A 16252-nucleotide genomic window follows, 5' to 3' on the forward strand; every position below is an offset into this window, starting at 1 on the left:
TATTTAATCTCAGTAGATTTCAGCTCAAAAATTGAAAACATCCAAGCACTGCTCCAGCACAAAAGAAGTCAGGACAGAAAGCTGTTGCTCTCATTCTCTTTCCCTGTGCCACCTATAAACTTAGCCACCAATTCTGGGGCTGTGCCATTTCCTCTCTCCTTAAATGTATCATCATATTCTTTCACCCTAGTCAGAGTGCAGTTAAAAAAGTGAAAGTGTCAGGCATTGTTCCTGCAATAAAGGTGCCAAGACACAAAGTTGTTGCTGCTCTTCACTTTCTTATTGCAGCCTATAAACTGCAGCACCAACCCTGGGTCTATGCATTTTCCTTCTCACCTAAAATTACTGTCACATTCTTTCTATAGAGCCCAGGTAAAATCTGAAAATGTCCAGCAACAGCTCCCACCCAAAGGATGCCAAAACTGAAAGCTGTTGCTGGCATTCACATTTCCCTTGCAGGCTATCAGTTGCATACCAGGGCTATGTGTTTTCCTTCCCCACTAAATGTACCATCACATTATTTACCTGTGCCAGATTCCATCTCGAAAACTGAAAATGCCCAGTGTCCGCTCCCATACAAAAAGTGACAGGCCAGAAAGCTGTTGCTTGCTCTTTCTTTCTTCGCCTAGGCTATAAACTACACCAGCAACAGTGGGGCTATGAATTTTCCTTCTCACTTAAAGATAAAATCCTATTTTTAGTAGCCAGCAACCAAACTTGAAAACTGAAAAAATTCATTGATTGCTCCCACACAAAATGTGGCAGGACAGAAAGCTCTTGCTGGCATTCACTTTCCTATTGCAGCCTGTAAACTGCACAACCAGCACTGGGCTATGCATGTTGGTAAACTGCATTACCAACACAGAAAAGATCCCAGGGAAACTCATCCTGTACCTGCAGTTTTGTGAAACAGGGAATAAATGTGACCGTACACTTGTCCCAGCGTTAGGAAGGCAAGCACATAGCCTCGCTATTGGTGCTGCAGCTTTTGGGCTGCACAGGGAAAGTGAAGGCTATAGCAGGAATGTAAAGACCAGCAACACCTTTCTGATCTGTCACAGTCACCAGATATTTTCAATTTTTGAGCCTGTTTGATGTGAGATAGAGTGTGTGATGGTGCATTTAGCTGGCTAGGCAAATGTATAGCCAGAGAGCTGGTGGTGCTCTTGAGAGGCAAGAGGGCGAAAAAGTCAAGCAACAGCTCTCTGTCCTCTTGCCTTATCTGTGAAAACAGTTCCTGCACCTTTTAAATTTCAGAGCTGCATTTGGTATGTCCTAGTTTAAGGGAAACCAAGGTCTTAACCAAGACTAGAAGAGGGGACTACTCCTCAATAACCACTTCACCCTTTATTAAATTAAAAAAAATAATTAAAAATGTATATAAGAAGCATAGCTGTACATTTTCAATTTCAGAATTGTGTTTGGTATTAGTCAGAGTTTGTCATGACATGTTTACTTGGCTAGACATAGGGATAGTCCCATTGTTGGTGGAGTTATTGAGAGTTTACAGGGGAAAGTGGACACTAGCAACACCTTTATGTCCTGTCACCTTTTGCATCAAAATAAATGCTGCTGTTTTCAGTTTTGTAACTGGGATCTTGCTATAGTGACAGAATATTGTGGTAGCTTTAATGGCAAGGAAAGCACATAGCCCCAGTATTGGTCGTGCTGTTGAAAGCCTGCAACAGGAAGCTGAAGGTCTGCACAAGTTTTCTGTGCTGTCACCTTTTGTGTGGAGCATTTACAGGGTGTTTTCATTTTTGGAGGTCTGTTTCTGGTAGAGTAAGAGAGTGTGATGATTCATTTGGCTGGCTAGGCCAATTCATATACCCTTCTGGATACACTGTGAAAGGATATGTAGGGAAGTATAAGGCTAGGTAGGGAAGTATAAGGCCAGCAACATCTTTTTGTCCTGTCACATTTTGTGTTGGAGCACTCACCAGACATTTTCAATTTTGGAGCTGTCTCTTTGAAGAGAGTGTGATTGTGCACTTAGTTGGCTAGGCAAGCTTTTAGCCTGTAGTGCTGATGGTGCTATTAAAAAGCTACAGGAGAAAAGGCAAAAACCAGTAAAACCTCTCAGACACCTTTCTGTGGGAGCACTGGCTGGACATTTTCAATTTCAGATCTGCACTTGAGGTGAGTTAGAGAGTGCCATGGTACATTCACCTTCCTTCCCTTTGTAGCCTTTCAACTGACTGAGGTGGTCATGATAATTAGGTGTTAGAGCTCTGGTTTGGGTAGGACTGGGAAATAGGCTGCCAGTGCAAGTACATAGCCAGCAACACCTTTCAGTGTAGGTCACTTCTCCATGGGAGAAGCATCTGGTGGGTCTATGTTTTGTTACTGTGCACAGGTGCCAGTCAGAGCTAACCAGTGGTGCGTGATCAGGGTGTCAGTGTTAGTGTGGCTTTGATATGGCCTGCTAAGTGAAGGTGACTGGCAGCAATAGTTTTTGACCCTTGCCTGTAGTGTGTGATAAACCTAGCTCTCTGCTCTCCATTTTCGTACTGGGTGATGGTGATGGTGACAGTTAAGTCAGCCTCGGTTTGGTGGGGCTGTGAAGGGGCTGCCCATGGAGGTGAGGGCCAGCAACAACTCTGAGCTATAGACATCTCTGTGTTGGGATCCAAATTACAGGTTGTCCAATTCCTTATTAGGCTCTGGTGATGATCAAGTGACAGAGCGCTAGTTTAGGTAGGACAGTAAAATAGCCTGCCACGAGAAGCTAAGGACCAGAAGAGTTTTTAGCCCTTGTCACTTCTGTGCTGGAGCCTTTGCTGGAGGTTGTTGTCTTGTGGATCTGGAGTCCAGCTTGAGTGATTACTGTGGAGAGGAAAATTATTAAGTCTCAGAACAAGCACAGACTACTGCTGCTGGTGAGGCTGTAAATAAGTTGTAAAAGGCAGCTGTGGCATGGGCACTGACTCCTTCTTTGCCAGTTCTGTATGACAGCATTTCCTGGAAGTTTGCTTTGTTGTTTTTTAGGTGTGACTACTAGGAGGCAGTAGATGGTAAAAATCACTAGATATCAGAAGAAGTGGAGATCTCTCTATTTGATGGGAACTTAAATGGGCTGTCAAGGGAAGATGAGACCTGACAAGTTCTTCCAGTCTTGGCTACTTCTCTGTGGCAGCCCCAGCTGCCTGATGGTTGTTATCTTACTGGGCACTGGTGATGAATGAAGCAACCACAGAACTCAGGTTTTGGTGGGCATCTGAAGGGGCTGCCAATGATGATGAGGGTCAGCAATAGCTCTCACTGCTGATCACTTCTTTTGTGTGAGCCTTAGCTAGCAGCTAGCCTTTCTCTTGTTTGTTGTGGTCGTGGTATGTGGTCATGTGTTAGAGTGGATGGAGCTGCAAGGGAATTTGAAAGCTAGCAACAGCTTTTGGCCCTTGACAGTTCTGCGTTCATTTAGTTTCCCTTTGCTTGTCTGTGCATCTTGGACCACACCCATGGCCACCACTCCCAATTCCTGACAGTCCCGGTATCACTGGGGACATCATTTAAAGAGCTCTGAATGATTGCTAAATAATTACTGGGTAATCCTACCCATATTTATAATACTCTTCCTTCACAAGTGTGGTTCAGCCTGGTTGTCCAAAAGAGCCAGGTGAAGATTTTATGGCTGCAGCATCATCTCCAAACCAGCCTGCTTTGGACTGTGGTTGGAGGGCCTCATTCCCTTCTGTATAGGAGAGTCCTGAGCTATGTGACTGGACTTGTTCTTGCATTCCCTCAAGAACTTCCATTTTTATTACCTCCTATGGAGCTTGAACAAGCGTCAGAAGGCTGCAACACAGGATTGTAATCCAGGATTATAATGAATATACATCTGGCGTTGATAGGAGCATGCAGAAACACATGCCAAAGACAACTGGTTGCAGACTAGAAGGTGACACAGCCCAGTTCTTGAGATATTCAAATTTGTTAAAATTTTTGCTGAAAAGCATTTGCTTTGAGCATTGATCAAACTGTATTCACTGCTTCAAGAGAAAGATAATTTGTTCCTGCGAGATTCAGGCACAAAGAAAATTAGAGCAATTACTACTGTAAGCAAAAGATTTAGGTCTTGTTCATATAACTAAAAGCACTTGTGCTAAAAGTAAAGACATACACAATAAAATGTAGGCTTGGGCCACACCTAGACTTATTCTCTTATTCTAGTTGTTTCTACAAAGGTCTGAGGTGTTCCTCAGTTACAAAAAAATAACTCTCCTACTTGGTAATTTGCTGCCTCCAGAGACATGGTTTTCCATGTGAGGATTTCCTGTGTTCTGTCATCCATGTGAGGATCTCCCGGAACAGAAATTATATTTTGAAGCATTTATTTGCCAATTTATTGACTTTTTTTTTTCATTTTGACCTTATTTTTAGGAACTTAGCAACTAATAATGCTTATAAATTTCTAGGATTTTCACCAGTGAATAGTGACTAGGACACTGATGATTCTGCTAATTTTCTTTTCCTCTTGGGAAAAGACCTAAATAATGAGTTTACCTGGAAGTAGTTTTCAAATAACATAGCATGCTTTTAAGCTCTTTTCATGTCTTTAACATTCTTTCTACTTAAATGTCTTCCCTAAAAAGATAGTAGACAGAGCCCTCTGCTTATATTTGAGTCCCTAAATATGCCTTATAAAGGACACAGTGCAAAAGATTCTTAGAGAGGGCAGAATTTGTCAGCCCAACAGGGGTGAAATCACTGCAGCTCCTTGCCCCCAAATGCAACCAATAGTGAGGCTGAGCATGTTATTCCCAGTAGAGACATGCAGACACACCTCATAGATAGACATACATGCATGGCTACCACAGACACACAGAGCACTCCTATGATTCCAAATGGCATAAACAGCTGTCAGGGCTTTGTAGAAACTAAAGTAGTCCTTCTAGAAAATGTAAATTCCTTAAGGGAAAGACCTGCAGTGTAATCTCAGTGGTTGGAAAAAGTGAGATGAGCACAAAAAGCAATTTGATCTGCAAAGTCTTTGGTCCCTGACCACTGGGAGAATGACTGGCTCTTCAGATAAAATGAGGAGGAATACAAAAGGCTTGTTTGTGCTGACTGAAGAGTCACTCTTAAAGGCTTCTTCAGCATCCTGTTGCCTACAGATTAGCTCACTAAATGCTGTCCCTTGCAAAATTACAGAGGGTAGCACAGCAGGTGCACGTGGCAGTTGTTTCCTATCACCAGGAAGGAAACCTGTAAGCCTTTGTGAGATGAAGTAACACACCTGAAAAATGACTTGTACTAAATGGAAATCTTGGAGTTATGAGGTCTGTCTTGGAGCTAATACTCATACATTGTTCAAAAGACTGGGAAGATGAGGTCTTAACATATAAAGAGGGATCACATCACTCTATACAAGATCTCTTCTATCCTTAAACTACCAGCTCTTCTGAACAACTAGCAGCACATAAGACCATGTTAACTAGTTCTCAGGTGTCCATAAAATCATCTGGTCTTTATAGTGTTTATGTTTTGTAGTTTCATGGTCAAGATGCCTGGCTACCTGCGTGTGGTAGTCCCCTGGTCTTTTTGTTTCATTGGACTATGAAGTTGGGAAACAGTTTCTCACAGGCACTTGTTCCAACTCAATTCTAGCTGATCTTATAGGAGTGAGCAGTAGGACTTTTTCCAGCTCATGGACCAATTACAGCTTCAACCTGAGCAGATCTTGTGAAATGTCTATTGGCAAGGATCACAGAATCATTAAGGTTGGAAAAGACCTCTGAGATCATCAAGTCCAACCTTTGATCAATCACCACCTTGCCAACAAGACCGTGGCGCTAAGTGCCGCATCAAGTCTTTTCTCGAACACCTTCAGGGGTGATGACTCCACCACCTCCCTGGGGAGCTCATTCCAATGTTTAACAACCCTGTCCATGAAGAATTTCCTCCTGCTGAGTCCTGAATCTCCCCAGGAACAACTTGAGCCCATTTCCTCTTCTGTCACCAATTGCCTGGGAGAAGAGACCAACTCTCACCTTGCTACAGTGTCCTTTGAGGTAGCTGTGCAGAGAGACATGGTGTCTCCTGAGCCTCCTTTTCTCCAGGCTAAACAACCCAAGGTCCTTCGGCTATTCCTCATAGAAATTACCCTCTAGATCCTGCACTATCTTCTCTGAGCTTCTCTAGGCACTCTCCAGCACCGCAATATCTTTCTAGAAGTGAGGAGCCCAAACCTGGATTGTCTCAGAGAAGAAAAAGGAGCAGTATTTTTGGGGTATCAGTCTCACTTTCCTGTGACTGCAGACTAGTGCTTTGACTGTTAGAGTTTGGATGTTTCCAAAAGGGTAAAATGGGAGGTTTTTAAATGGGCTAGTGTGGGGACTCATGTATTGCCCTCATTAAAAACAAAAATATATGAAATACCCAAATGAACTTCTTTAACCACAGAGAGTGGGAGGATATTCAGAATAGGAATCTGCAGTGAACTGATTCTGATTAATTTTCTTTGTAATAGAATTCAAAATTTAACGTTTCAAAAAGGAAGCTCTCAAATGTGTTTCTTTATTTTAACTCTGTTACTATTTGACAGTTTTAAAGCCTGGTGAGTCAGTCAGCCTATGTCTATCTAAAGTAGTAGAACAATATGAATAAAGGAACAAGAAAAATAAGGAAAACAAGAAAATTCTTCTAGTGAAGGAAAAATTATTTTTACCCTTTAAAAGGCTCACTAGGACATATTTTTGTCCTTTGTAATCAAGTGAAATAAATGTTCATGGTTCCTTATGTTGAAGGTCTGTAACAACCAATCTTAGAGTTAAATCAGTATGTAAATTTTTTCAAGATTTTGAGCTACTTCAATATGTCAGCAACATAATTGCTACTTAAAAATTGCCTTGTCCATAGATTGTTGGAAATTTTATGATAAATGAATTTTTATATGAAGTAGTTCATTTAAATACAACAATATTTAATACTAATTAGATTAGCTAAAACAATGAGTAACAATATTGATTGTTTGCACTGCTTTTGCACTCTTTTTGACCTCATCTTCTATTCTTCTTGTTTCGTGGCCCTGTGGATTCTCTGGCAATTTTCCTTTTTCTGTTGTTTGTGAAGAAAGACCGATGATACATTTTGATTGTCTTTGCTAATATTTTTTAAACTTCTTTTTTTTCGTTGGCCTGCCTTGCTATGTTTACATTTTCCTATTTTCATAATTTAGACAGAGCAGGGGTTTTTCAAGAATGTCTGTATACATTACACTTTATAGATAAAGAAAAATTATTTGTATTTCAAGTGTTTCATGACATATGAGGTCATAATTCTTCATAGTCAGTGCTAAAATATGTTCAATAAAGATGACATTGACAGCATACTTTTTAATTGACTGTCAGTCTCTCTGTAACACAAACCCTTCAGGGACTGAATAGGGTGTGGCTTGCTCTTCTCAATATAAAGTGTTACAAAGTTTAATATTACCTGATCTGTATTATTATGGAAAATGAGCAATATCAGAAAAATATTCCACCCATTCAGCATGAAATGATACAGCATACTCTAGCAGACACACTATGAACTGCCTGTTGTCAGCAGACAGAGAAATACTTTCACTTGGAAACCTAAAAGCTTGCAGATAAGGACATGCCTTGGAAGACCAGAAGTCTGGGCATATAGAACACTATTCAGAAATTTTAAAACAAAATGTTTTCTCACAGTGCATTTGATAAACATGTTTTGAGAAAGCATATCTCAGATTATCAGTTCCTGAGAAAATCACAGGTTAGTAATTAGCCCAGCTCTGTTACTGAGAGTGTTTGCTTAAGTGAAATGGAAGCTGGGGCTCTGATCCCACGTCTACCTTTTCAGATAGAGAAATCAGGCAATAGAACAGGTATTGTAGTGTGTGGGGTGTGGTGGATTGTTTGCACGTCATCTCAGGTGAAGTCATGTCTTAGAAAGTACTCACAGTCCTTGCTATGCAGTGTTATGCAAATATTAAGTGGAACCATAGAACAGAAACAAGTAATTATGTATTACTCACTCTTCTGGAAAATCCAAGGCTTCACTGCTAAAAGCTGCTCATATTTCTACTGAACTTCCTGCTGACAAAAAGGAAAACAGGCATGACTTAGATCTGTACAGACCAAGAATTTGAATGTCTCAACCCCACATTCAGACTATGCAGAACTCTGCACCGCAAATAGACATTATTTGGTGTTTTTATTTGTGACTACAGTAAGTGTCTAGATTCTGCACTTATAGCTATACTGGGAATTTTGGGACAATGTAGGGATATTTGAGATTATCTGCACAACCTAATTGGGGTATTGGATGTGAGTTAGTCACAACTTCATAGAAAGCTTGGTTATCAGAGCAGTGTACAGGATAAACACTGAAATGCTCAGAGAAAGTGAGTGGGATAAGTTTTGGCTGAAAAACTTCATGTTGTCTTGCCATGTACATGTGCTCAAGGAGAAAGAAAAAGACGGTAGGCACATCTAATGTGACAAAATGGATTGACAAGTTCAACTTTATTTGAAAGAAAATTAACTTTTGGAAAAACATGTTTCTATGCAACTACAACGATCATCACTTTGACTTCAGTCTTGAAGCTGATGCTATTCCTCATTTTATCAAATTTCAAACAAAACTATGATATCCAATTAATCTCTCTTTTTGCCAGTACAAAGCTGGAACACCTTCGGGTCCACAGATTTGTTTAGGACTTCCAGTATCAAATTACCTTCTGTGTGTCTTTGTCTAACCACTGCTTAGTGTGAGATTCATTATATCTCCATGTTAAATGCTGGTCTTTATGCTTCTAGATGATTAATCCTCTCCAGCTCCTAGATTTTTAATCATGCAACTGAAAGTTTCTTCTTTCTCCCTTCTACCAAAGATAACCAGAATAATTTACCCCTTGCACTGGGATCTTAAGAACATGACAGTGATGTGTTTTTATCACAAAATTGCTACAACACCAAGAGTCCTCTGGAATCAGTAATTTCACTCAAGTAATGAATTCAATATCTTTTTTTCCCAGATAAACATGCACTTTTCAATCAATCTGAACATAATGTCTTTTAAGATTTCACTTTTTCAACTGCTTTATCTTTTTATTTTCTGTGTCTGGTTATCAGCAAGAAAGTCCTCTTATGTTCATGCTAAAGGCATGCTGAACTTAAATAAAGGGTGAGTTTCTGGAGCAATTTGCACCAGGACCCTGGAATTGCTTACTGTTTCCTTCTCCCTCCTTAATTCTTTTTTCCTGTTACTTAGTACCTGTTTAAAGTAAGAGATGGGGTCTGAGGCACTGCAAAGCTGCAAATACAAACATGTCTGTGACATGTTCTTAACTGTCTTCTGGCATCATTACAACTAATGCAAGCAGATTCCTCACAATGTGACTGCCCTGTTTGCAAACTAACCGCCTGCCTCTCAGCATTGTCACAACAAGGTCAGGTCATTCTGGGAAGCTTTGTGCAATATTTCTCACTGGTAACTCAGTGGGAAAAGACCATAGCTCTGGCAGCACCCAGGACAGTTTTCTTTGTGCCCTAAATTAGTCATCAGAAAGCTTTTGGGAAAGATGGGTAGGTAAGGTGATTAGGCATAAGTAGTTTAGTGCATCATGTATGCTGAAAAAATCCTGTATGGCTGAATCATTAGCTACAGGGTTGCAGGAATGTATTGTATCATGAAAAGTGAAATTGATAGATTCTGGGACACATCTATTTGTACACCACATTACTACAGTAGTTTTCATTTCCTTCTCATACCCTTTACCACTGAAAAAATGTTAAGCCCACTCTGCATTGCCCAATACCTTTTTCAATGATCCTAGAGCTCTTTCATGTTCCTAATTACTCCTACAGTATATTCGGCTTCCTCTTCCCATTCATCACTTGTTTGGCTGAGGAAGACAAATTGGAAGTGAAATTCTTACTTCCCCAAGGTTGCAGTTACATGCTGCTGTTGATTGGCTACCTTATTTTGTCTCAGGATGGCTTTTTTTTCCATTTCCTGTGTAAGAGTGTGAATGCAGTCCCCAATTACTATAGATTATTTACTTTCCTTAGTAACATTACCAACAGTTTAGCCAAGACATCAAGGAAATTGATTCGTCCCCTCTATTCAGCAGTTGTGAGTCCACAGGTAAGATTCTACACCCAGATTTGGCTCCCCAGTACAAGAAAGACATTGACAAACTGGAGGGAATCCAGTGGAAGGTCACTGGCAGGTTCGGGAACTGAGAAAAACATACAGAAAAAGATATTCTCATTTAATTCAGCCTGGAGAAACAAAGATTATGTGGGGACATAAGTTTAGTCTTCTACAATGAAAAGTGGGATTATAGAGAAGAAAAAGATGGATTCTTCCCAGACATACAGAGTGAAAGGTCAAGAAAAAGTGGATGCAAGTTATATACAATATGGGAAATTCTGATTTAAGGAAAAAAGTCTTCACAGCATGGATGGTTAAGTACGGGAGCAGATGTCCAGAAATGATGTGGACTCTCAAAACATGGCTGCTTTGAAGCTAACCCTTCTTAAAGGGAGAGACTGAACCACATTGTGTTAGAAGGATTCTTACTATCTAAATTATTTTGTGATTCTATATCTTGATTATTATGAAACTTCTCAGTCATGTTTACTAAAAATTCACAACAGATTTGCAAGTTGTGTAATGGGGGGAGCAGGGATGGGAGGAGGGGAAACCAGACTGACAGACAGATAAGTAATGCTACCAGGTTCCTTTCCTTAGAGATATGCTTGTCCTGACCAGTGACAAAAATGATAGACCACTAGCCAGCATTATTCCTTGCTTAATTTTAATATCTGCAGTAAAAAAATTCAGATTACAATTAGGAGTTTCCTTTAGTGCCATTCTTAATGCAGGTATAGGTGTATTGTTATTGATGTCAAGGACCCCGTGCAGACATACAATAGCACTGTGTTATTTCTGTTATGTGGCATCTGTGTACAGAAGATTTCTGCAGGATAAGGAAATACTCAAGTAGTGGCAAATACTAAGAAGCTGAAACATTAAGGAACTTTCAACCAATGACATGACAATCAAAGAGGTAAGCTTCCATGAAACAATCATATAGGCAGGAACTGGTTTGGCTTGCAATACCCCACAAAGCTATGTGAAACATGAGAGCTTTCCAAAGCTGTTGTTTGAGAGTCCAAGGAATGTGACAACAGACAGCAGGGAGGAAAATGAATGCATGTAAATTTTATGTAAGTGTCTTTTGTGAGAGTGTGACTGAAGTCATGGAGGAGGAGCCCTGTTTCAGGCCAGTTTAAAAGCCAGAGACAAGCTGTCAACTTGAGATCAAGTCTCTCTTCTTTCTTCACACAAAGACATGTGGTCAAGGATTCTTTTGAGTATTCTGTCCTTGAACTGGTTTGCCAGAGTGTCTTCTGAAACGTAAGTGATCACACATTCTGTGTTTTTATGATAACATAGTGTATTATATTTCTTCTGGACCACTGCTATATAATAAACAGGATGTTTGAAAACTAGTTCGCTAAATGTGCCTGAAATTGAAGCAGGTGACTCTGAAGGACAGTTTGGAATGATGCTCTCCATCTTTCTGTGAGGGAGACTGCTATGAAATCTAATTTGAATGACAAAAATCTGAAACTGGAGTAGATGAAGTCTGACATGCATGGCTAACGTGGGAAGAAGTTTCAAGACTAGACTAGCAAGTAGTACTAATGATCAGGATCAATATGCGTCAGCAGTATAGAGGGAGCAATGGTGTATGAGGACATGCCAGAGGCCAAATAATGGCTGGAAGGAAGAATTATGCTGAATGGCACTTCTAGTGCTATTACTATCAGTATTTAGACCAGCACAGTCAATGTCCATGGCTTTATACAAACAGAAGATTTCGGCCACAATTTTCAAAAATATACCAACATCAGAGCCTAAATCCGCTTCTCAAAAATTCTAAATGAAAACACTGCCAAAGAGAATTTACCTTTCTCAGATACACTGTTAAATTTATTAATTTTACTACTTTTACTTTTGGTCTTTGAATTTCATGCAACCTGAACTAGGCAAGTGAAAATAACAATAAAGGCAGTACGACCTAGCAAACCTGTGGGGAAAAAAAGGTAAAGGATCAGATTAGAATGAAAAGATTGTGTGATTCATGTTGTGCTACAAAAATTAATTCTGTCATACATTGTTTGGAAAGCCTAGTTTAGGTAGCAAACTGGTTAAGAGCAGTAGAATGTTAGACAAACATAGCAAATATGAAGGAATGTTTTTCAGAGGAATAATTTTGGGAAGGAATTCTGCCTTGATTATAGAGAGCAGTATAAATTAAAAAGTTCAATAAAAGAAAGAAACAAAGGAAAGAGCACAGGGAGAAGCATGGAAACAGAGGCATGGAATCACAATAGAGTATACATATTAGACTGAGCATTCCTTGGAATATCCTGCAAAATGAAAAAGCATTCTTGTGCTTAAGTGGATATCTCACCTAAGAGATATCCAGAGAAAAAGCAATTTAAAAGTTGTTGCAACAACTCACTAGTATTTTGTCCTTGAGTGCAAGAAGAAGTTAAATATCACTCCTCCTTATGGGACATTACAGAGGTTTAAGTACACATATAGGTCACAGGAGGATAAATGCAACTCTGCTTGTCACATGTTTAGCCTCTTTAGTAATCAGAGCTGTGTAAATGCTTGGAATGGAAAAACCCAGTATCATGCTGGATAATGCAATCCATAGAATAATGCCAGTGTCTCAGCTAAGAAAGAACTGTGAGGGATTAAAAACTTGACATTTGTCCTACCTTAGCATATTATTTAAAATTCATCAAAAGAAATAGAAATCCTTCCACTGGTTTGAACAAATTTTGGACCATGTCTTCCTTCACACATACGGCATTTCAGTGGTATTTTCCTCTCCTGTTTGCTCTAAATTTCCTCCATGACTGAACTCTCTGCTCTGTTCTTGCCTTCTTACAGTCAGTATGTGCTGCTGGTCCCATCAGTTGTGCAGAGCGACTCTCCACAGACTGCTTGTGTGCAGTTCCACAACCTCACTGAGACTGTCTTCATGAGCATTGTCCTGGAATATGGCAGTATCCAAAAGACTCTCTTTGAGGAATCCATGACAAAGAATGATTTCTTCAAATGTGGCAAATTTGAGGTATTTTCTCTTTTGAAACTACTGAACAGGGTGTAGAAACTGGAAATACTTCTGATTATTACTCTCCTTGTCAATGAGAGAAAGATGAAGTGTGTAAAAAAAGATAAACTGCTCAAAAGACTGACAGAATAGGCAAAAGAAAGGTATATGGATTGTAAGGGGAAGGTAGAGAAAGACTTTCCCTCTCCATTCACTAAGTGAATAGAAAAGAGCTTTAGATTGTCATCACAGGTGCAGGGTCTGCATGGGACTGTCGAAGTTTCAAGGTGGAGAACCCATATGAGTTATGCTCATTCCCTTTCCTGTGACTCTGCAAGATCTGTGTACATAAGATAAAAAAGTCCTCAAGGTTAGGTCTTCGAGTACACAGCAGGAGAAAACACTTCAGAATTGAGGTATATGGCTGTAGCAACCTGCATGTAAGCAGGTAGCTCAATGAGCTGAGGAAACGCATAGGACAGAGCATAGCTTCAAATCTTAGTACTTGGTGACAGATTATGGGACTTCCATGGCAGAAATATTCAGAAATATCTTATTACCATAATGGGGCTTCTCATGACTTGGTATAAGCTATTTATGACACAATCGACAGTCAGTATCTTACTCAAAACCCATGGGCATCAGGGGTCCTCAATGTATCTCATTTATCACTTTTCTTCTGGGATTTTTTTCCTCTCCAGGTTCCTGCTGCTACTTCTGACCCTTTGGCATTCATTTCCTTCTCTGCCAAAGGCACCACAGTTGATCTTGCTGAGAGAAGATCAGTGGCAATTCAGAATGTGGATAAAGCTGTCTTCATCCAGACGGACAAACCCATCTACAAACCAGGGCAAACAGGTGGATGATGAGTTTGAGTCAGCTAGAGAAGTGAGAAATTGAGTACAAGGGTGGGTCTAGAATGACAAGCTTCCTCTTGTGAAATAAAATACCTCATCTGAGGTTGGGATTGTCAAAAGCTAGTGAAAATTAGAACCAATTAACAAAATTGCAACAAATTAGTAGAGTTCATGTGTTTTTTACTGCGTTAATTTCATTTACAGGATTTTGAGTTCTGTCAAGTTTACTTAAAGTTAGTCACATAAAAAGTGTCCTTAAAAATATAGAAGATAATAGCTTAAATTTGGAACTAATATGATTAATATAAAAATGAAGTAAGCACTTCATTTCCTGTCAGCAGCTCTTTGTATTTAACTGCTGATCTGTTTCAAAGTGCTGATTCCGTCACAATATTTAAATGACAGTATTAGCTGTGGTGTAGTTAACTATCTCTTTAGCATAATTATACATCAATGTTGCACAGATTTTCTACTTAGAATAAAGACAAATTCTTCCTTCTCTGTGATTTTTACATTTATCTGGTTTGTGTAAAGAGTATTTTAGGAAATGCTCCAGAGAACAGAGTCCTTCAAGAAGGACTAAAGGCAGAATAGACTAATTGTATTATATACAATGATATATAATACAAGTATATATGTTATCTATTACACAATATTGTATATATTATATAGAGAAAGTAATTGTATATACACTGTAGAGGTTACTTTAGTCCCAGTGGGTCATAATTTAAGATATTTCAGCTGACAATTACTTTGGTTTTCTTTTTTCACTGGATCAAGTTGTCCCAAAAAGCTCGGGTATACTTTGCTTCTGTTGTATATTGGAGAGATTTATCACTACTAATAAATTAATTGACAGAGGTATTTGGATGTGCAGACGGGGATATTGTTGTTGTTATTGTTGTTGTTATTATTAGGTTGGTGCTAGGTTAATGGTTGGACTAGGCAATCTGGAGGTCTCTTCCAACCTTGACAAGTCTGTGATTTTTTTTTTTGTTCTATGTCCATTTCAGTGATGTTTCGTGTGGTCAGTTTGGACACTCAGTTCAGACCTGTTCAGGAGACAGTAAGTATGAGTGATAGTCAAGACTTTTTAGGCACCCTCTTGAGGTACCTGTTCACTGAGATTCTCTCACTTAGAAAATGAATAAGAAGGATATGGGATAGGCCTTCTGATATTTTTTGAGAACTGCTGTAACTCCTTAGCTTCACACTCTGTTCTTTCCCTGCCTTTATATAAGGTCTGAAAGCACTTCTGGAAATCTCTCACATTGCACGGGTTTTTTAGTCACTTTACCTGCCTCAGATACGTAGAAAAAGACTGGATTTTTTTGTAGAAAAGATAAATTCCAAGCCAATTACCCTCTTACAATTACAGACACGAGTTCCAAATTGTTTCCTTAGCCCAGTCTTCTCTGTAAAGATGTTCACAGCCTTCTTTCTCTTCTAGTATTTCTTAATCTCCACAGTTAATTTCTTGATGTTTTGATAATTTTTTTCTCTCTCTCTTTTTTCCTCCTTCAGTATCCCAGAATCATCATGGAGGTAAGAGATGCCATGAGTTGCTTTGGAAAGACTATGCTTCCTCATTCCCCACACAGACAATACCTGAGGGAAGTTTATCCAGAGCACATGGTTTAAAGCCAATGGACTTGGGGTTGAACAGTGGCAGTGCCCATTATCAAGTACTAGAGAAGAAAACGTCAGCACAACTAGAGCTGTTAGTCAGAAATATCATAGGATTGTTGCTGTGTCTTTCATTAGAATTCACACTAGAGGGCTCAGTCCAGTCTTACTTTGGTAGGACTACAGTAAATGGGCTGGTGAAATAGCCTCATTCTCATACAGGTATGAGAATACTAACTTACTAAAATGCTATATTCTGCTGGGGACAGGCTAATAGTGAATCATTCTTCTACCACATTTCACATTGCTATATCTCAAAGTGCTTTCTGAAGGAGGCCAGCATAATATTCCTGTTTCACAGAAGGAGTTGAATCAGAAAGACTTATGGTAGAAGAGTTATGAATCAGTAGCCTGTGTCCCAGTCAGGTAGTATTTCTGGATGATCTGAGATCATCTGTCAGTGTAGCTGATTCTCAGTGAAACATAAACTTAGGCTTGTTTAATCCACAGTCAGAGATGGAAAACTAATGGGTAGTCAGAGCACATGTCATCAGACCGAATCCCATTTAACCTGTCATGCACTTAGCCAATTTGTCAGGAGACAACACTTGAAAGAAGGCAAGAAAAGAAGAAACAGGGTGATAAAGGTATTTCTTCATCTGTT

The 16252-nt window shown here is 39.5% G+C and overlaps 1 protein-coding gene across 1 annotated transcript in view; it reads left to right on the forward strand.

Moving 5' to 3' along the window:
* Positions 1-11241: 11241 nt before the first annotated feature.
* Positions 11242-16252, forward strand: part of LOC139672755 (ovostatin-like) — a 33326-nt gene continuing 28315 nt past the window's right edge. Inside the window, exons 1-5 of the mRNA XM_071557274.1 lie at positions 11242-11388; positions 12943-13126; positions 13807-13963; positions 14976-15028; positions 15487-15507. Coding sequence (XP_071413375.1) covers positions 11324-11388; positions 12943-13126; positions 13807-13963; positions 14976-15028; positions 15487-15507 — 480 coding nt within the window. The 5' untranslated portion in view covers positions 11242-11323. The remainder of the gene's footprint in view (positions 11389-12942; positions 13127-13806; positions 13964-14975; positions 15029-15486; positions 15508-16252) is intronic.

The sequence above is a fragment of the Pithys albifrons genome, chromosome 1 (genome assembly GCF_047495875.1).
Source record: "Pithys albifrons albifrons isolate INPA30051 chromosome 1, PitAlb_v1, whole genome shotgun sequence".
Classification (NCBI taxonomy): Eukaryota; Metazoa; Chordata; class Aves; order Passeriformes; family Thamnophilidae; genus Pithys; species Pithys albifrons.